General features: G+C 34.4%; 1 protein-coding gene across 1 annotated transcript in view; it reads left to right on the top strand.

The window, feature by feature from the left end:
* rxraa (retinoid X receptor, alpha a) overlaps positions 1–23,397 on the top strand; it is a 147,222-nt gene that overhangs the window by 114,644 nt on the left and 9,181 nt on the right. The window contains exons 4-6 of the mRNA XM_073824018.1: positions 13,841–13,991; positions 15,633–15,812; positions 19,592–19,765. Coding sequence (XP_073680119.1) covers positions 13,841–13,991; positions 15,633–15,812; positions 19,592–19,765 — 505 coding nt within the window. The remainder of the gene's footprint in view (positions 1–13,840; positions 13,992–15,632; positions 15,813–19,591; positions 19,766–23,397) is intronic.

Below are 23,397 nucleotides of genomic sequence, written 5' to 3'. Positions count from 1 at the left end.
AATGACAAATTTTTCCTTTTTATTTGCTGAACTATCCCTTTAAGAGCCGTCTGAGTGATGCATGTTTAAGAGTTGAACACCCTGTCGAGAAGCGTTTCACTGAAAGAACCCAGCTGACACTCGCCTTTAGGGCTGACACAAAGCAGGGCTAACTTACTGCCGCTGACAGCCGTATCCACAGGGACGGCTCCAAATGCGTCTCCCACACCGCTACTGACAGCAGCCTCTATGAGGTCACATTTGGGGTGAGTAATGGGTGTGAAAGATCGGAGGTCGGATGTTGAGTGGGTTATCAGGCAGAGGGGATCGGCCCGGTTCTCCGCAGTGGTCAGAGATAAGGATAAGGTCGCCGTTATCAGCAGAGCTTTTCCATGTGCTGATGTACGCATCCCAGTCAAGCGTGGATTGGAGTTGGAGTTTGTTGTGAAGACAGGATGACGTAGCTGCTGGATGGACAATTCTGGCTTTGAGCGCTAAATTAATGTGTCATGTTGTAAAATCAGCTTAAAATAGACACTGTTTTGTGTTTTGGTTTGGTTTCTTTCTTTCTTTGAATTTTATTTTCAAAAAGAGAATATTTTAATATTTAAACATACTTTTATTTATGATGAAGGAATAAATAACTTAAATAAATATTTCACCCAGCGGTGAAAATTGCCACATGATTTACTAATTTACTCACCTTCAAGCCATCCTAGGCTTGTATATGACTTTCTTCTTTTTAGACGAATACAATCGTAGCCATATTAAAAAATGTCCTGGCTCTTAAATGGGTGAGATTTTGAAGCCCAAAAAGTGCATCCATCCATGATAAAAAGTTAATGAAGGCCTTCTGAAGCAAATCGATGCATTTGTGTAAGAAAAATCTTAACTTAAAGGGATAGTTCACACAAAAATAAAAATTACCACATGATTTACTCACGCTCAAGCCATCCTAGGTGCATATGACTTTCCTTGTTCAGATGAATACAATCAAAGTTATACTAAAAAATGTGCTGGCTCTTCCAAGCTTTAAAATGGCATTGAATGGGTGTTGAGATTTTGAATCCCCAAAAAGTAGGTCCATCCATCATAAAAAGTCCTCCACACAGCTTCAGGGGGTTAATAAAGGCCTTCTGAAGCAACTTGATGTGTTGGTGTAAGAGAAATATCCATCTTCAGGTAAATCAGATTGGCCTAATTTACTGTGAGGAATAAATTACTTAAAGGGATAATTCACCCAAAAATGAAAATTACCACATTATTTACTCACGCTCAAGCCATCCTAGGTGTATATGACTTGAGATGAATACATTCAGAGTGATATTAAAAAATGTCCTGGCTCTCCCAAGCTTTATAATGGTGGTGCATGGGTGAGATTTAGAAACCTAAAAAGTGCATCCATCCATCCATCCATCATAAAAAGTACTCCACACAGCTTCAGGGGGTTAATAAAGGCTTTCTGAAATGAATCAATGCGTTTGTGTCAGAGAAATATCCATATTTAAAACTTTATAAACTGTAATTTCTAGCTTCTGGCAGCTATTGCAGTTTTCAGTTGAAGTCCCCTCCAAATGTTTTTTTTTTTCATTGTTTATTTATTTAGTTCAACGTACTGACTCGGTGATCCATTTATTTTATTTTGTTATTTTATTTTAATTTATTATTTATTATTTATGTTTTATTAACTATACATTTGTCCAAATGTATTATTATTATTATTATTATTATTATTTTATATTTTTATTTATTTGGTTTAACTTACTGACTCAGTGACTGGTGCTGGTATTTATTGTATTTTAATTTATTTTAACTGTATTTTTTTTTTTTTTTTTTTTCATTTAAATTTTTCCAAATGTTTTTTTGTTTTTCTATTTTTTATTTATTTGGTTCAATTTACTGACTCAGTGATCCATTTACTGAAATTACATTTTTTATTCATTTTAATTAATTAATTTAATTTTTTAGTTACATTTTCCCAATTTTTTTTTTTTTTTTTTTTTTTTTTCCATTTTTTCCTTTATTTGGTTCCATGTAATGACTCAGTAATCCATTTACTTTTTAATTTATTTTAATTGTATTTTATTCTTTTTTTAATTTAATTATAATTTTTTCAAATGTATTTAGTTTTTTTATTTTGTCATTTTCTATTTTAACCCCACGGAGCTATGTGGAGTACTTTTTATGATGGATAGACGCACTTTCTTGGACTTCCAAATCACTACCATTATATAGCTTGGAAGAGCCAGGACATTTTTAATATAACTCCGATTATATTCGTCTGAAAGAAGAAAGTCATACTTTTGAGTGAACTATGCCTTTTGAGTAACTTAAACAGAACAAAAAATTAAATCATTTATAACAATTATTTATATTACAAGTCTAATTGAACATGAACAGTGGCTTTTACTCCATTTTACTATGGTAAAATAACTGCAGTTTATAGCTCTGAAGCTTTGATTTATACACATAAGTCAAATATACTTACCACAATTAAGTAGCCATCACATCAATATTTCAATATTTCTTTCATTTGAAGTCCACTCAAGTGCACTCCGGTTCGCCTCAGTGTGAGTTGCTTTCTGGTTTAGAGAGGAGAGCATGTGTTAAAGGTTACTTCTGCAGGATTTAGTTTACCCTTTGAAGTGTCCTTTGGAGGGAAGTCTGTTTTTCGGCTTGGTAAGATCCGCTAAGCTCCTCTAAGGTTCCAGATTTATGCTCTCACTCTTTTTGTGTGATGTTCGTCGACTTTGCCTTGCCAGATCGCCACTTGTGTGTTTCATATCACATAAAATGTATCCGTTCGTGGGAGCATATATGACTCCTTAAGCGCCGTTCAAGTCTGAATCCTGAAATGAAAGCAGATTGATGTGACGAGAGTTTTGAGAATTTGAGAAACTGAACTTGGTGTCCATCGGGGCGAAACTTGAGCTTTCCACCAAGAAAGAAATGGACAAAACATTTGGTTAATCCATGCTAGACTATAACTTCATGTTGATGGCATATCTATGAAAAGTAAAAGCCATTTTGTTCATAAAAATGCACTAGGCAGATGTTTTTGACTTGTTTTAACACAGCAAGTGTTTTTGAAATGCAGTGTCAAGTTAAAAACACTTATACGCTTTAAATGCCTGCTTTCCATTTTGTTACTTAAATGCGAGAACACCCTGTGTGAACAGCTCCTGAGTTTCTATCATTGTGACTGACAGATTACTTGACTGTGAAAATAGAGACAAAATTCGTGACAGCACTGCTCTTTTCTGTCTCTAGCTTATGCTTGACAACCAAGTGTCAACATCTGTGGCGTACTTGCACAAAGGCTGGATGGATACACAGTCTTGGTGAGATAAGTCGAGCGGTATCTGACGCTTAGATCTGCCATGACTTCCCTTTGTTAGTGGGTTTTTAAGATCAGGGCTACTGTTCTTTTTCCTGAGTCAACACTCTCTGACCCTGTTATGCGTTTCACCACAGATATACTGATCTAGAGGTGCTGACAACTTGTCTCTCTCTCGCTCTCTCTCTCTGCTCAGCAGCTTTGGCACATGTGATAAAATAAATGATGGCATACCTGTGAGAAATTAAAAGTGTAGTTTGTGTAAAATTCACTGGAAGAAATATTCAATTCACAAATCAGACTCTTCTATCATTGTATTTGTATTGTCTTCTTTAATTCATTTTTCATTATTTAGTAGTAGTAGTAGTAGTAGTATTTTAGTTCAGCTTGACTTCACAGTGGTTAATTGCTTTAAAGGTCCCATATTGTCAAAATCGAAATTTCCTGGCTTTTTTCATGATAACTGAGGTCTAGGGGCTATGTAACTACCATATGAGTTTCAAAACAGTCAATCCACAGTAAACTGCACACAGCCTGCTTAAAGTAGCTGTTCATTTTCACGAGCCGCTGTGACCTCCGTAACGATGTGACGTCCGATCTACTCAGTCACCGCCTTCAGTCACCACCCCAGCACCAACCACCGTCCCACCCTCCTTTTGTCAAACCTAGACAATATCGTGTCCATAACATCGCTAAGCAACAACAACACGAAAACAAGTCGAGAAAACCCTGTTCAGTCGATAGATGTCGAAACTACATCATTGCACAGGCTTCAGAACAACGTGAATATAAGAGACCAGTGGCACGTCAACTTCAGCCTCTTTCACACAGCCATTCCGGTAAATACACGGATAATGTGTCCCATGATTTGTTCCGGAGTTGGTTCATTCACAGTTGTTTTCTGGAATCTGTGCGTGCTTTACACACAACCCATAAAGACATGTGACGTTTGGATGTGAGATGTAATGCGACGCGTACGTTTCACTAAACTGAAACTAACCTGAACAAACTGTGCTTCAGCGCTGATAGTGCGGAGCTGGCTCTGCCCGATCGCCGCTTCATTCCACTTTGCACGTATTTTTTCGTCGTGAAGAGTCGCATGATAACGTGCATCATCACTACAACACTGCCTTTATGGTTCTGGCTTTTGTTCACACAGCGCCCGTTCCCGTAATTTTCCAGAATCAGCGCGCATCGTGAAAGGGGCTTTACTAAAGCAACAGTTATGTAGCTTAATGCATTCGGTGTTTGAAAAAGAAAAAACATTAATGATCATTCTGAAATATCCTGTTGAGTATCAGCAGGCTAGGCTCTCTCTATGGCTCTGGGCTCGGCTAAAGCATACATGACCGTAGTTACCTGTGGTTGGCCTGGCTGTGCGTCACTCAGAAAACAACAGGCCAATCAGAAGAGAGGCTCATGAATATTGATTAGATGGGCCAAAATCGACCTGTTTTTGACAGAGCTCCTAAAAAAGGAGCTGTAAAAATATATTGAGATGGATTTTGGCACTTATACCGCAAATATATATTCTTAAGGACATCAACAACTAAAATAAACCTCCAGAAATGTGTACAATATGGGACCTTTAATAAACATTTGATCTTAAGTCGACTTACTGTATTTTATTTTGTTATTTTAATTGTTTGTTTGTTTGTTTGTTTCATTTTTCCCAATTTATTATTATTTTTATTATTATTTTATATTTTTAGCTATTTGGTTCAACTTACTGGTATTTTATTTTATTATTTTAATTTATTTTAATTGTATTTTTTTTTTTCATTTTTCTTTATTTAATTGACATTTTTCAGAATTTATTCATTTTTTATTTTATTTATATTATTTATATATTATATATTTAACTTACTCAGTAATTCATTTACTGGTGTTTTTTTTTTTTTTTTTTTTACTGACTGTTTACTGGTATTTTAATTCATTTAATATTAATAAAAAAAATTCATTTAATTTATATTTTTACTAATTATTTTTTTTATTTTCTATTTTCATTTATTTGGTTTAACTTGTTGATTTAGTAATCCATTTACTGGTATTTTATTTTGTTATTTAAATTTATTTTCATTGTATTTCCTCTTTTTTTCATTTAATTTACATTTTTCCAAATTTTTTTTTATTTACTATTTTTATTTATTTGGTTCAACTTACTGACTCGATCCATTTACTGCTTTTTTTATTTTGTTATTTTAATTTATTTAATTGCATTTTTTCATTTAATTTTAATTCTTCCAAATTTATTATTTTTTTCTTCTATTTTTATTTACTTGTTTTAACTTACTGACTCAGTGATACGTTCACTTGTATTTTATTTCATTTTAATTTATTTCCAATTGTGTTTTTAATTTTTTATTTAAATAATGTTTTCCCTATTTATTATAATTTTTTTCTATTTTTATTTCATTTTTAATTTATTTTAATTGTATGTTTTCTTTTATTTTACATTTTTAATATAAGATTTCCCAAATATATTCGTGTTTTTTATTTTCTATTTATTTGATTTAACTTACTGACTCAATTATTTTATTGTAATTTATTTTAATGTTTTTTTATTTAATTTTAATTTTTCCAAATGTATTTTTCTATTTTTTCTTTATTTGGTTCAATTAACTGACTGAGTCATCATTATTGTTATTATTATTATTATTATTATTATATAAGAACCGTTTGATCCAATTTACAAATCATTTAATATTTTTATTAAATTATTATTAGCCTAATTTATTTTATTATTTTATGTTATGTATTTTATTATTTAGATTATTTTAAGAGACATTTGTCTTATTTTTCTTGAAAGGTAGAGTGATACTGTATGGTCTGGGTAAAGTACACTAGATTTGTTTAATATTTGTTTCCATAATTTTGTAATAGCAAATTAGAGGAGAAGATTATGAGTGATTCGCAGTTTCAACACTTAGAATATAGAATATAAATGTCATTTAAACATGTGTCCCCTAGATTAAAACAACAATATTGTAATGATATGTGAATAATAATTACATAATTTTGAACTGTCTCTTTAAATCTTCAATCAAACTCAATATCCAGTTCTAAAGCAGGCCTGTAGAATGATCTCTTGACCCCTGCCAACAGTCACTTTTATGTGTGTGTGTCTTTGTGCATGTTGTGTCTGAACTTTTGGGATGTCCCCTCCTCTCCGTACAGCTTAAGTGTCACAGCACGGCTGGCTGATCATGCTGTTCTTACTCAGGGCACTTGTCTGACATTCTACCCCTCAAAGAAGAGTGTGTGATCATGTATGGGAGGGAGGATTATTCTATTTACAGTCACAGAACTGAGACCCTTTAATCCTTCTGTAACACACACACACACACACACACACACACACACACATACATATACCCCTACTCACAAATACAGCATTGAGAGAGAGTTTGGGCAGATTGAGTTGCATGTTGAAAATAGCCATACTCTGATAGAGTTCTCTGATAGTGTAGGTCTGCATCTGATAGAGACAAACTACAGAGGTCCAGACAAACAAAGGTATGAAGTGAAGGGAGAGGCTCATTTTAACATCTGCTTTTGCATGTAAACTAGCATAAAGTGTGCATATGCGTGCACGAGTTGTGAGAAAACTGACGTATGAATTAATAGATTTACAGCACGTATGAATTAATAGATTTACAGCACATTTGCATGCAGTGTTTTAATTTAAACCTGCATCTATTCTAAGTGATGTACATTGTCATTATTTTCAGCACTTTTTGCACACCTTTTTCTATGCAAAACTCTAAATGCTAAACTGTTTATATACTAACATTAACATTTATGCATTTGGCAGACGCTTTTATATACGACTTGAGCGTGCATTTTATTAGTTCATGCACTCCCTGAAAATCAACCCCATGCATGACTTTGACGCTGTTAATGCCACTTTACGCTATTTTATTTTTTATTTTTCTTACTCAATTATTAAAACTATTATTGTTCTAATTCTCAAATCAGGCATATTTAATTTTATTTTGTTATTGTAATTTATTTAAATAGGTTTTTTTTTTTTAGCTTAATTTAAAATGTTCCTAATTTATTAGGTTATTGTATTAGTTTTTTTTATTTTTATTTCAACTTACAGACTCAGTCATCCATTTACATTGGTTAATAGTTTTTTTAAGAACCGTTTGATCTAATTCACAAATCAGAATTATTTAATTTTATTATTTATTATTTATTTTATTTTTTATTTTAGCACTCAATTAAATTAGCTTTATTAAAATCTATTTGATCTAATTCTCAAATCAGACTTTTTCAATTTTATATGGTTATTATAATCTATTTTAATTTAAATATTATAATATTGTAATTTTTTAGCTTAATTTAAAATGTTCCTAATTTTTTTAGTTTTTTTTTTTTACTTTTAATATTATTTCAGCTTCGACTCAGTCATCCATTTACAGTGGTTAATGTTTTTTTTTTTAACTGTTTGATCTGATTCACGAATCAGAATAATTTTATTTTATTTTTTATTATTTTATTTTATTTTTATTTATTTTATTTTAAATTATTGACTCAAGGATTTATATTGGTTAATAGCTTTTTTAAAAACTATTTGATCTAATTCTCAAATCAGACCTATTCAAATTAATTTTGTTATTGTAATCTATTGTAATAGTTTTTGTTTTTTCATTTAATTAAATTTTTTTCTAATTTATTACTTTTTTTAAACATTTTTTTTTAACTACAGTTTGATCTGATTCACAAATCAGAATAATTGTATTTATTTATTTTCTTATTATTTTAGTTCAGCTCACTCAATGATTCAGTGGTTAATAGCTTTTTTAATTAAATTTTTTGGTTTAATTTAAATTTTTCCTAATTTATTTGTTTTTTTAAATAATTTTTTTAATTATTTTTTTCTATTTTAACTTACTGACTCAGTGATCCATTTACAGTGGTTAATAGTTTTTTTTTTTTTTAAACGTTTGATCCGATTCACAACTCAGAATTATTTATTTTTATTATTTTTTTTATTTTTTATTATTTTAATTAAACTTACTGACTTAGTGATTCACATTGATTAATAGCTTTTTTTTTTAACTATTTTATCCAATTCTCGAATCAGACATATTCAAATTTATTTTGTTATTGTAATATATTTTAGTTTGTCAAATTACTGACTTCCATTTGCAGTGGTTAATAGTTTTTCTAGTTTTATTTTTTATTAGATTATTTTATTTTATTAATAAGTTATGTATTTTATTAAAAAACATTTCTCTTATTTTTCTTAAAAGGTATAGTGATACTGTATTGTCTGAATAAAGTACACCAGATTGCAATATTCTGCTGCATATTTCACCAAAAAATGAGTAAACATGCTATTAGCAGAGATTTTGCGGGCACATTTGCACCGATGCCTGATTTGCATAAATCCTTTAGTGAATTGGACGCTTAATGCAGACAACGGAAGCAAATAAATGGCTCAATTCATTCTTAGCTAATTCTCCCCGTGAGTATTTGTATGTGCGTAACATGAGCATGTTTCAGGTTCTCATCGGAGACACGCAGGCAGAAATTCATAACAAAAGGCGTTTTATTTCTCGTAAACTGACAGCCTCTGAATAAAGTATGGCATGTGTAATTTACTGCCGCCCATCCTTTCTCTTTGCTCACTCATCATTAGCACCTCTCTCCATCAGAACGGGCCGCACAGTTACGGCCCCTGCAGCCTTGACTGCCTTCAGCGTTTTTCAAGGACAATGACCATTTCTGACATCATAAATCTAGTCGAGTGGAAGTACAGGGGCTTTTGTTCGCAGCGTTTTGCCTGTTAGTTTTTTGACGGATGGAATTAATCATAATAGCGAATGAAAGAGGTGCAGTTTTCAAAAGGGTTAATCACATTCTCAACAAAGATTCAGAAGCTTTGAGTGTTTTTGTTTGTTTGGTTTATTTCAGCATTCAGTCTCTGTATTCAGGACATGTTGTGGTCGTGGGCCGTGTTATTACCGTGTGTGTCCATGCTTGCGTTTAAGGGGTGTGTGAAGGCATGTGTGAACACACGCACATGTTCTTAGAATGATGCAGTCATCTATATGGATATAATTTTTGATATTTTTTTACTAGTGGATGCAGGACACTATAGTCCATTTATCTAAGTGAGGACAGCAAAATAAAGTAAACTGTGACATATCACACCCAAAAATTCTACATACAGTGGATTACCGGTAAAATCGATACAAATTTGGGACCAAAAATGATTCAGACACTTTGACCTGACCATGTTTTGCTTAAGTGTTTTTTCTTTAATTGCTAATGTGACCTTTTTACACCACAGACTGAACAAAATTAGGCATCGCTTGGTAATTGGTCAACAAAGTATTGATAGCTGTGTAAATATTGTCATACTAACAGTTTTTGGTTGATTGTAATCCATTACATACCTTTCCATCAAAGTAATCTGACAAGATAAATTTGTTCTGACACAGTTTTGTATGTTTTCCATTTAATGTATTTTTTCCCCTGTATTAGTTTTTTTTTATTTCAACTTACTGACTTACAGTTTTTTTAAAGAGCCATTTAATACAATTCACAAATCAGAATCATTTTATTTTATTTTTGTATTATTTTAGTTTAACTTACTCAATGATTCACAGTAGCTAATAGCTTTTTTTCCCCTAATTTATTAGGTGTTTTAAATAATTTTATTATTTAAAGTCTATTTTTTTATTTTAACTTGGTTTTATTTTATTTTAGTTTTTTTTTTTTTTTTCATTTTATTTATTTTACTTTTTATTATTTTAGTTCAACTTACTGACTCAATGATTCCCAGTGGTAATAGCTTTTTTTAAGAACCGTTTGATCCAATTTACAAATCAGAATCGTTTTATTTATCATTTTATTTTAATTTAACTTGACTCTGTGACTCACAGTGGATAATAGCTTTTTAACATATATTTGATCTAATTCTGACTTACTCAATTTTATTGTGTTATTGTAATCTATTTTAATTGTTGTTTTTTGTTTAATTTTATTTTTTTCTCATTTTTATTTTTTTGTAATTTTGTTTATTTCTATTTTATTTTTTTCAGTCATCCAATTACAGTGGTAAATTTTTTAAGAACCATTTTATCCAATTCACAAATTATTTTATTTTATTTCATCCTACTGTGACATTTTTACACCACAGACTAAACAAAATTTAGCATTGCTTGGTAATTGGTCAGTTGTCTGAATTTTTGGTTGTTTGTAATTGATTACAGACCTTTCTACCAAAGTTATCTGACATTACCCAGATGAATTTGTTTTGACACAGTTTAACTGAGTTCTTGTCATATTTTACTACCATTTTCTAAACTATAGCAAATAACCTGTGATAATGTGAAAAATGTTGAACACTTTTCATTACTAAAACTGACAAAAACTGATTTATTTTGTGCTATATAAAAATTACTATAATATTTTACCTCGACAACAACACAAGGCTAAATGAAAGGGATCAGTGTACGAACCACAAAATGCATGAAATGAACCCTAATGTTGGTTCTCACACTAGTTCTTAACTAAAAAAAGATCCACTGATATGCTGTTAATGCCAGAGTCCAGTATCCTTAATAAAACATATTTTATTACTCGGCTCTGTGGAATACTTGATTCTGATTGGTCAGTGGTGACATTCTGAGGTATGTTATTTCTTGATAACAACTGGTAAAAGCTGATAACACAGGGTGATCCGGATAACTGAAGTCAGTGCTAGGAACTTGCTAGGAACAGATTTACTTTGTGAAAGCATGTGTTTGGTTAGCCGATAGAATATTAAATTCAATATTACGCATACAATTATTGAACTATGTCATCCTGGCATCGCAAACTCACTCTCTCGTTTCATATAAACACAGCTGCTGCCATTTTGCAACAATTGTTTTGTACACTGTAATGGATTATGAGGTAACTAACAAACTGGTAAGATTTTAAAATAGTTAAATTTTTAAATCAATATTTTTTTAACACCATAATAATTTTTGTGGTGAAATGACGTAATAAGTGGTATTGACTGTACCATCTAGTTTGAACTAGATTTGCTAGCAACTGCTTTCCTCAGAGAAGCTTTGCGTTTAAATATTTCAACTCAAATCAATGTTTCATGTCTAATTATTTACTTATGTGGCAAGTAGCCATGTAATAAGCGGGATAATGTACATCCACCCGGTAGTTATCACAGAATAACCCCCTTTAGGGTGATACAAGACCACCCTGATCACCCTGTAGAGGGTTATTCTGCGATAACTACCATCTGGATGTACATTATCCCTTACTTATTAAATGGTGCTTAGGTTCTCTTAGGAAATGATATTACTCTGCAATTACTCTGCATTACTTTGTTAAAAAAAAAAACATGAATTAATCTTAAATTGCTTGTTTATACTTTCAACTTGGAAGCTGGCGTGGAGTTAAAACACCAATTTACCAACCCATCCAACCAAGGTCACATTAAAACTTGCTTTATCATACTGACTCATCATTAATTCTGTTTTTGGTCTTTAATGTAGATTTTAATATACTTTGATCTTAAAACATGAAAGTCAATCATATTTTTTTTGAAGGATTAGTTCACTCCAGAATTAAAATCCTGATAATTTACTCACCCCCATGTGAACATCCAGGATGTTCATGTCTTTCTTTCTTCAGTCGAAAAGAAATTAAGGTTTTTGAGGAAAGCCTTCCAGGATTTTTCTCCATATAGTGGACTTCAATGGGAGTCAATGGGTTGAAGGTCCAAGTTTCAATGCAGCTTCAAAGGGCTCTACATAATCCCATTTGAGGAATAAGGGTCTTATCTAGTGAAATGATCTGTCATTTTCTAAAAAAAAATTATACATTTATATACTTTTTAACCATAAATGCTCATCTAGCACTAGCTCTGTGATGTGCATCCATGACTTTCTCCTCCAACTTTAAAACTGTCCAATGTCATTGTTTTACCTTTTTTTGTAAAGGGTGTCTTTGTACATTTGCTTTGTAAACACTGGGTTGGTACTTTTGCGTACGTCACGGGTGACCTTTCAATGTGACTATGTAATGTGTGAAGTGGAGCTAGTGGGAGATGAACATCTGTGGTTAAAAAGTACATCAGTCATTTTACTAAATAACACAATTCCTCGACTGGGATTGTGTAGAGCCATTTGAAGCTGCATTGAAACTGCATTTTGGACCTTCAACCCATTGGCTCTCATTGAAGTCCACTATATGTAGTAAAATCCTGGAAGATTTAATCAAAAACCTTCAATACATGTACCTTCAATATTGTTTTTAAGTGATGGAAATTACATTGTGGTGGCAATTCAGTAAGGCTGTGTCTGTGTCCGGTGTCCTCTGGCTACATGGCACTCTGCAGAAGTCTAGCAAGTTTGCATGTCTCTTGCACTCACGTCAACACATAGCCATGGTGTGAAGTGGGAAGTGACGATGCTCCTTTTGGTCTAAATGGGGTCTTTATCAAGCCCCTCGCACTAGTTTGACTGCTAACTATGTTCTGGCTAAAGCATGAGAACAAGACTTTGGAGGCTCTCACATGAATGTTTCTGTCCCGTGGCCAAGAACGCACACAGTCCCAAGGCCTTTACCAAGTCTGTGTCATGCTTATAAAAGCCTTCCAACAACTGTGTTGCTGGTAAAGCATCTACTATAAAATAAATAAAAGAAAAACTGCATGCAAACCTCACTGGTACCAATGCAGTGTCCACTTCATATCATAAGACTTTTCACTGACTTTCTCACTCCCCAAAGGCAAGATACCGTCTGTCAGGTTTTTTGTTATTTTTTTTAGAACAGCCTGTTGGATCCTTAGGCACAGTGCCTTCCCTGTCGGCAACTTTCATTTACTCAAAACCCTTGTGTCGCTGATATAATTAAAGTGTGTAATTGAATATGAACATGTGTAGAGTGAAATGAACAGAATGTGCTTGTTATTGCTTCTTGCACAATTGTTGCGTCATCATCTTGGAATGCCAGAATAAAATCTGAGCAAACATTGGCTCACATTGATTAATAAACATTTGTGATGGATTTCGTTTTTGTAGCTGACATTTCCACAGAAATTTAAGTTTTAATGTGCTTCTCATTCAAAATACACATGTGAGAGCAAATGAATGTCTGCCTGAGGGCAGTCAGACACATTTTAGCTTGGAGAGAAAGTCTTTATTCCACTGTCCCACTAAATATTTTATCGCTGCCATTCTAGCATAGAACATGTGCACTGCTGGTGCTGGATATGAAAAAAATGAGGCTAGGGACACACTCAGCATCCATTTCTTGTACTTGCATTCGGAGGAAGCGGGAGAGAGCGTAATCAGATGAGAGAAAACTCGGTCTTGCGGCACAAAATCAATTTGAAATCTCAACGCTGGTCTGTTGGGTGAGTCTGGCCCTGTTCTGAAGAAATTGACAGAAAAGTCAGGGCCTTTTGGAACTCAGGCTTTCTTTCACCCAGCTCCTTAGAGCCGTTATGTTGACATGTGTCTAAATGATGTGTGTTGTTTGTTTGCTTATGTTTTGCAGCTGAACTCGCCCATGAACTCTGTCAGCAGCTCAGAAGATATCAAGCCGCCACTGGGCATCAACGGTGTGATGAAGGTGCCAGCCCAGCCCTCGGGCACCCCGCTTTCCCTCACCAAACACATCTGTGCCATCTGCGGCGACCGCTCGTCAGGTACCAACACACATGTAAACCAAAGTTCAGCCCAAAACGTACAACATTTTGCAACACTTGCTTGCTGAAGGCTGGTTGGGTGAAAAAAAAACAGCTTAAAAACAGTCTAATCCCTAGTCAGGATGGTCTTTTTGGGGTTTAGGTTGGTTTATATGTGCAAACAGACAGTTCAGCAGGGATGGTTAGAGTGGGAAAACACCTTAAATACCCATCTACACTGTTGTTTTTCAAGATCTTTTGGGTGGTTTTAGAAGGATTTTGGGTACTTTCCAACTAGTTTGTTAGCTAAACAAACTGAATCAGGCTGGAAAATCATGTTAAACCAGCTAAGAGCAGCTTAGGCAATAGTATTACATGTAAACCAGTAGTTCAGCCCTAACCGTATACAATTTTACAACTGTTGCTTGCTTAAGGATGGTTGGGCTGAAAAAAACAGCTTAAAAACAGTCTAAGCTTGGTTCCTGGTCTCAGACAGTTTTCTAGCCCGTCAGAATGGTCTTTAGGGTGATTTTAGAGGGGGTTTGGGCACTTCTCAGCTAGTCGCCCTGCTAAACAAGCTAAATCAGGCTGGGAGACCAGCTGAAACTGGCTAAAACCAGCTTAGGCTGGTTTATATGTGCAAACAGACAGTTCAGCTCCAAATGGAAGCTGTTAGGCCAGTGTTACTGTGCAGGGATGGTTGGATTGGAAAAATGGCTCAAATACCAGTCTATGCTGGTTTTCTAGTCTTAGCAGGTCTTCTAGCCCAATCAAGATGGTATTATGGGTGGTTTAACAGGTCTTTTGGGTACTTTTCCAACTGGTTGGTTAGCTAAACAAGCTAAATCTGACTGGGAAACCATCTTAAACCAAATAAGACTAGCCCCAAACATATAACATTTTACTGCTGCTTGCTCAAGGCTGGTTGAGGTGGAAAAAACAGCTTAAAAACTAAGCTGGGTTTCTGGTCTTCTAGCCCAGTCAAGATTGTCTTTTAGGTGGTTTTAGTAGAGTTTTGTGCACTTCTCAGCTAGTCGTCCAGCTAAACAAGCTAAATCAGGCTGGAAGACCTACTTTATACATGTAAACAGACAGTTGAGTTCCAAATGTGCTGTGCAGGGCTGGTTGGGATAAAAAAAAACTGCTTAAAAAAACAGGTTTCCTGGTCTTCTAGCCTGGTAAAAATTGTCTTTTGGGTAGTTTTAGAAGGGTTCTGGGTACTTTTCAACTGGTTGGTTAGCTAAACAAGCTAAATTAGGCTGGAAAACCATCTTAAACCAGCTTAGTCTAGTTTATATAGATGTTTGGCCTAAAGCTGATGTGCTAGTGTCCCTGTACAAGGCTGGTTGGGATGGAAAAACAGCTTAAAAATGGTCTAAAAGCTCTTAAACTGGTTGACTAGCTAAACAAGTTAATTAAGATTGGGAAACCAGCTTAGGCTGGGTTTAAACAGTTTTTTAGCAACATCATAGCAGCACAGAGCCACAGTGTTTCCATTCCATACACTACAAAAGTTGGGATAGAAGAAGGTATTTTAACACACTTCAGCTTGAAAGGTTATAGGTTTAAAATCCCACAAGCCACGATTCATAAATTATTACCATTGTAGACCTGAACATAACTCCTTAGGCTTTTGTGTTTGTGTTTTTTTTCTTTCTACAGGTAAACACTATGGTGTGTACAGCTGCGAGGGTTGCAAGGGTTTCTTCAAGAGGACTGTGCGTAAGGACCTGACCTACACTTGTCGAGACAACAAGGACTGTATGATCGACAAACGCCAGCGCAACCGCTGCCAGTACTGCCGCTATCAGAAGTGTTTGGCCATGGGTATGAAGAGAGAAGGTACAGCACATGAAGTTGAGGATAGAAGATTTTTCATTATCCCTCTAAAATTTTAAAGCAATATTTACTCCAGCTTTCGATAAAATCAATGCTGCGTAAACGCCCCTTTAGCACCTATTCGTGTTAGTCAGAGTATGTAAGGACTTGGTTGAAGTCCATTGTTCTTTGTACTGACTGACCTGAGCTTTCCACCATGGGGTAAGATGTTTTGTGCACTCGCTATTAGAAACAATCTAACCTCTGTGTGACTCTAGAAGAAACAGTCGTATTACTTCAATCAGCCATTAAATAGACAGACTGCAGGTCAACGCTTAATTAGCTCTTGCTAGACGTTCAGTCTGTCGATCTGCTCACAGTCAGAAAATGGTCAGTGAGTTTATTCTGCGCATGATGAGAGATGACTACTCAAGATTCCTGGTAGTATACTGAGAGAAAACAGGAAATGATTCGTCAAAGTGGTGTGTTTTTTGTCGCTAAATATAGAAGACCATCTTTTTTCCCAAATCATCACCTGAGGCAGAGCGAGATGAAAGAGAGGAAGAGGTGAGGGGTGGGTTATCACGCTGAAGAAAAGAGGGCATTAGCACTTTTTGCACACTTGTCCCCAAGAAAAGCAGACGTGAAAGTACTTAAGCATGCTAATAGAAGATTTTAGCACACAGCTGGTGGAATATTGATCTGAGAGACTATATTTTGCCCCTCAGTCAGAGAGAATACTTTTGGATTTATGAGATATTCTAATTTTTTAGTGTTGTCTATCTATCTATCTATCGTTCTATCGTTCTATCTATCTATCGTTCAATTTGTCTATCATTCTATCAGTCTATCTATCGTTCCATCTATCGTTCCATCGTGCTATATATCTATTGTTCTATCGTTCTATCTATCTGTCTATCATTCTATCGTTTTATCTATCATTTCATCTATCGTTCTATCTATCATTCTGTCGTTCTGTCTTTCTATCATTCTATTGTTCTATCTATCTTTATCTATTGTTCTATCTTTCTATCATTCTATCTATCTATCGTTCTGTCATTCTATCTATCATTCATTCTATCGTTCTATCATTTTATCTTTCTATCGATCATTCTATGTATCATTCTATCGTTCTATCATTCTATCGTTCCATCTTTCTATCTATCGTTCTATCTATCATTCTATCGTTCTATCGTTCATTCTATTCGTATCATTCTATTGTTCTGTCTGTTGTTCTATCTTCCTATCATTCTATTGTTCTATATATTGGTCTATCGATCTATCGTTCTGTCTGTCATTCTATCATTCTATTTATCGTTCCATCATTCTATCTATCATTCTATTGTTCTATTATTCTCTTTCTATCGTTCTATCTATCATTCTGTCGTTCTATCATTCTATCATTCTATCTATCATTCTATTGTTCTATTTATTGTTCTATCGTTCCATCGTTCTATCATTCTATTTATCATTCTATCTATATCGTTCTATTGATCTATCATTCTGTCTGTCGTTCTATCATTCTGTCATTCTATTTATCGTTCCATCATTCTATCTATCATTCTATTGTTCTGTTATTATCTTTCTATCTATCGTTCTATCATTCTGTCGTTCTGTCTGTCATTCTGTCTATCGTTCTATCATTCTATCGTTCTATCTGTCATTCTATCTATTGTTCTATCTATCATTCTATCTATTGTTCTATCTATCATTCTATCTATCGTTCTATCTATCTATCATTCTATCTATCTATTGTTCTATCATTCCATCTATCGTTCTATCTATCGTTCTATCTATTGTTCTATCTCTCTATCATTCTATCTATCGTTCTATCTATCTATCATTCTATCTATCTATTGTTCTATCTTTCTATCATTCCATCTATCGTTCTATCTATCATTCTATCTATTGTTCTATCTCTCTATCATTCTATCTATCTATCATTCTATCTATCTATTGTTCTATCTTTCTATCATTCCATCTATCGTTCTATCTATCGTTCTATCTATCTATCATTCTATCTATCATTCTATCTATCTATTTCTATCTATTTATGATGTTTAAAACAACACTAAGTTGAACTCAGGTCAGTGTCTTTGCAAGGCAGTTAGACAAGTTTGGCCATATAAATCATTTATTGTGGCTGTAGATTGCATAGCCAACATCCAGTCTCCAACCAGATCTCTAGCTCTAGTTTGATGCGAAAGAGTAAATCCTCCCCCTGTAGACGAAGAGAGAGCACTGCGATCATACATACATGACGTCTCGCTCTCACACCCACTGTCTATGACCTTAACACAACCTTTCGTCTTCCTCATTTATATCATCACGGCCTATTTCAAGGATATGATCATTTGCTTGCGTTCGCCTGTTTCTGTAGCCCATAAGCTCGCGTTGTACCCCGAGGCACAGGAGAGCTGAGGCCACGCTCGTCCCAAAAAGAGCTGAGCGAATCTGCAGAAAAACAGGATTAAATGAATTTATGCTCTCCTTTTCTCCAGGGGAAATAAAGCTAACGTGATTTCAGCCCCTCTCACCTCTCCCTGACTCCTGGAGAAGTATTTTACCCTTGGGCCGACCTCCAGACAGCGTTTTCCGTAAAGCAGAATCCCCCCTCGTTTCGGAACCCCTCCACCGCGGTGATACCTCTGTGAATCTCTGTTGAGGAAAATAACGAAGGGTTAGGAAAAGGAGAAGGTTTAAGTGTTTGTGTGTTTGAATGTGCTGTGAATAGGGACAAGGTTTGGAGTCTTTTGGATGAACTGTCCTCGGCACATACGCGCTCTAACCACAGGGGCTTGGATTGTGGTTAATACAGCTCTGGCCACAGTGAGACTGACTGGCTGTTCAACACTAACCACTTCCTGTTTCTCTGAGCTGATCAAATGTCTGATCTGTTGAAGCCTGTTGGAGGAACCCACAGAGACATGAAATGTGTTACAAAACATCACTTACTGTCATGCAACAAAGTTGGAAAAAACAAAAGCTTATTTCCTCAATTTAATTCATGGAAGTTGTAGTCAGTATACTTGCATTTACAGTTTTAAGACACATTATATTCATCTTATTGTAATGAAAAAAATTAAAATTCTGTCATAAATTACTCGCCCTTATGTCGTTCCAAACTCATAAGACCTTCGTTCTTCTTCAGTACACAAATTGGGATATTTTTTATGAAATCTGAGAGTTTTCTAAATCTGCATAAACGGCAACGCAACTGACATGTTCAAGGCCCAAAAAGATAGTAAGGACATTGTTAAAATAATCTTTTTACTATACTAAAATACATTATATTTTATGAAGGGGATGATCCATATTTGAGAGTCTGTTATATTTAGGGATCAAAAAGTACAGTTGAAGTCAAAAGTTAACATCACAAAATCACACAGTCATTGTTGGAAAGGGTTCAAATATACAAAAATGCTGAAAAACCAAAGAAATTGTGGGACCTGAAGGATTTATCTGAAGAACAGCAAGCAGTTTAACTGTTCAGGACAAACAAGGGACTCATGAACAAATAAAAACAAAACATCAGTATATTATTTTATACTATTATTTTCTCTTGTGGACAAAATCTGTAACCTCTTTTGGGTGAAATATCTTATTCAGGTCAGTACTAAATAAAAAAACAACATCCATTTTGTATGATCCCTCTTATTTTGATCAAATAATTAACACTTTGCAGATTCTCCAAGGTGTATGTAAACTTTTGACCTCAACTGTATATGCTTGATATCAGTGTGTATGTGTTGACTTTTTGATTGGCCAACTGTAGTGACCGTGACTAGTATTGTTACATACAGCCGTCCAGGAGGAGCGCCAACGAGCCAAGGACCGCAACGAGAACGAGGTGGAGTCAACAAGCAGTGCGAACGAAGACATGCCTGTAGAGAAGATCCTGGAAGCGGAGCTTGCTGTGGAGCCCAAGACGGAGACTTACATTGAGACCAATGTACCAATGCCCTCAAATTCAGTAAGTGACATTTCATTTTCAGTGATCACCTCTAGTAGCTCATACAAGAAACTCTGTCTGTCCCCAAATAATTAGTTGTCTTTTCGGTTTTGTTCTGTCAATAAAGAGTAGCAAAAACATTTTATAATCAAACAATCAAAGGCGACAAAGGTTGTCCTATTTCCAAGTCTCCTTCAAAAGCGGCCTTGGAATTACATCCTGAAAATGGCTTACATCTTGTCCATCACTCAAACCGTTGAAATGTGTGCTAACCACTAGGCTACGATTCCAACTTTAAGGCTCACTTTGTCGGAGCACGTATGTTAACCACTCAGCTACGCATCCAACTTCTTAATCTGTTTTAATGGAGTTTTGGTTGGTAATTCCTTGCGAGAAGCAGAGTAAGATAAAGTTGTTGAATTTACCTGTGCGCTCTGAAGTCTCTCTCCCTCGTCTAGTCACCATGACAAATCAGCACCACTAAAGTGATCATTGGCTCCACTTTCCAGCATTGTTTGAATAATGAAATACTCTGACAGTCCCCGGGAGCTTTCAGCCTGCCGTCAGCCACCGAGGAGAGTTTTCTCGTGGAGGAAGAGTGGTAGAACAGGAGGAGGAGAGAGAGAGTTGGGGCGGTTGAGTGCGTCTTTTGGGACTGCTCTGTACCGAAGCGAAAATGTTCTAGAAGCTGTTATGTGAGTAAATGGGGGTTATTTCGGGAAGATGAAGATGTGTGGGAACAGAGGGCCGACGTTTGGGGAAAGGTAGCGAGACGAGGGAGAACGTAAGGCCTGTCATGAGGGAGAAGCTGCCAGGCTTTACATTAGAAAGCACTCAGTCTTTGAATCGCTATCTTTGTTGGTTCGTCACATTGTATCTCCAGCAGGGGGCCCGTTTTTTTTTTCTTTTTGTGCGAACAGGGGTGAACCAAGGTTATTATTGCTTTATTGTTATTATTTATATTGTTCATTATTATATTTAACTGTGTGATCAAAGTAGTTATTGTTTTTAAAATATTTAGATTTTTTTTTACATTTCAGCTTTTTAGTGTTATTCCTTGGACTTTTTTTTTTTTTTGTAGTTTATGTACAATTGCAAATTTGTTCAAATTTAGGTTGACATTTAAAATAACCAAGATTTTTGAGGAAAGAAGTACTGTACATACAGTCAACCCAAAATGTATTCAGCCACCTTCAACTTTTCTTACATTATCACAGTTTATTTGCTAAATGGTAATATGACAAGAACTCAAGAGGTAAACTGTGTCAGAACAAATTCATCTTAATAATGTCAGATAACTTTGATAGAAAGGTGTTCAAAAATTCACTGCAAGTATAACAATATTTACACAACTATCAATAATTTGTTGATCAATTACCAAGCAATGCTTCATTTTGTCCAGTCTGTGGTGTAAAAAGATGCATTAGCAATTAAAGAAAAAACACTTAAGCAAAACATGGTCAGGTCAAAGTGTCTGAATCATTTTTGGACCCCATATTTTGGGTATAATATGTCACAGTTTACTATAAATTAACTATAGTGTCCTGCACCCAACTAGTAAAAAAAACCCATCAAAAATGATATCTGGTGTCTGAATAATTTTAAATTTGACAATATAAATACTGTACTACTGTTCAAAAGTTTTAGGATTTTAAATGTTTTTTTAAAGTCTCTTATGCTCATCAAAGTTTTTATTTATTTTATCAAAAATACGAAAAGTTTTAAAAAAGTAGTATTATGAAATAATATTGCAATTTAAAATAATGGTTTACTATTTTAATTTACTTTAAAACAATTTATTCCTATGATGCAAAGCTGATTTTCAGCATCAGTCTTCAGTGTCACATGATCCTTCAGAAATCATTCTGATATGCTGATTTATAATCAATATTTAAAACAGTTTCTGTTTAATATTTTTTGGAACCTGTCCAGGATCCTTTGATAAAAAATACACTACCATTCAAATGTTTGGGGTTGGTAATTAATTATTTTATTTTATTTATTTATTTGGATTTTTTTCAAGGCATTCCTTTTTTTCAGCAAGGATTTGTTAATTATTAAAAAGGAATGGTAAAGTCTTATATTGTTAGTAAATATTTTTATTTTCAATAAATGTTGTTCTTTTTAACTTTTTATTCATCAAAGAATACTAACAAAATATCACAGGTTCCAAAAAATATTAAGCAGCAAAAACAGTTTGGATGAAAACAGTAATGGATGATGACAATATATTTTACAGTATATTAAAATGGAAAACTGTTATTTTAAACTGTAATAATATTTCACAATATTACTGTTATTTTCTGTACTTTTGATGAGCAGAAGAAGCCACTTTAAAAAAGCCTTGCATGGCATCTATCATATCAGATGCTTACATACAAAAATGTTGAATTATTTTTGTATTAAATATAAAATGAAATATAAATGAATATTTATTTCATTTATATTTCTTTATTAAGAACTCTAGGATGAATTGTTTATCCAATGTGAGTTTTATGTATTATTTTAAATTCAACAAAAAGGAACTATATTGGTTTAATCTAATTCCTCTTGTTGAATTTAAACTCCACAAATCTGAGCATTTTAAAAGATGTATCATTGGTTTTAACCTTCGCTGTAGGTCCCAGGCTAAATTGGTGATGTTGTGTATTAAACACAACTGAAAGTTTAAAAAAATGCGTCCGATACTAATAAACAAATAATTATTTTCATGTTACAGTCAATAGATGTCATAAATATCACCACATTAAGTATAATCATTCGCTATAGCTCCCAGGCAAACAGTAACATTGCGTCTTAAACTGCCAAAATCCTCAGCGTGTGCGCTGACAGTTATTCTCATAGTTTACAGTCTAACTCATCCTGCTGGTGGTAGATGATGGTTTAATACAGGATATTAAAGAAAATAATGATGCAGTCTAGAGTTGGACAGCAGGGAGACACTTTACTGGAATGTGTCGCGCTTTCTTGGCCGGCAGTCAGAGGTATCGTCTCCCCCGCTCAAGCGGCTCCCTCCCGCTGTCCCCGGAGCTCCCCTTCTGTCTGTGCTCTTTTAGAAGCCACTGCCCCGTGTGCTAATTAATCAGAGGACCTCGGCCCGGGAGTGCAGCTCATGAATGGGCCGCCACTGCTGCTTAATGGTTGGGGTTTGGCCAAGCTGAATGAAGTGTGTTCATCTCATGGTGACCTAGAACAGGAGTTAAACAGGCGTTAGTAACATGCCTCCAGTTAGGCAGGGAAGGGCTGCCTAAAGAGGAGGAGAATATGGTCTCGTTTGCTCTTTTTTTTTTTTTTTTTTTGCTTTATTTTGTTCAAAATATGTATTACAAATATATGTTATTCTATAATTTAAATGGACAGTTCACCTAAAAATGAAAATTCTCTCATTAATTACTTATGCTCTTGTTGGTCCAAACCCGTAAGACCTTCATTCATCTACAGAATACAAATTAAGATCATTTTGATGATATCCGAAAGAAGTCTGAATGCAACTGAAACATTCAAGACCTAGAAAGTTAGTAAGAACATTGTTAAAATAATAACAACAGACATATATCACTAGAGCTTGCAGACGTCTTGTTCGTCTGTAAATCCAGACTGCTTTTTCCCCTCTCTGTTGTCACGCAACAATAATATAGTTTAAGCAGACAATAAAAA

Source organism: Garra rufa, chromosome 19 (assembly GCF_049309525.1).
Source record: "Garra rufa chromosome 19, GarRuf1.0, whole genome shotgun sequence".
In the NCBI taxonomy this organism is placed as follows: Eukaryota; Metazoa; Chordata; class Actinopteri; order Cypriniformes; family Cyprinidae; genus Garra; species Garra rufa.
Note: the sequence above shows the minus strand (reverse complement) of the source record. Positions and strands in the feature narration are given on the sequence as shown.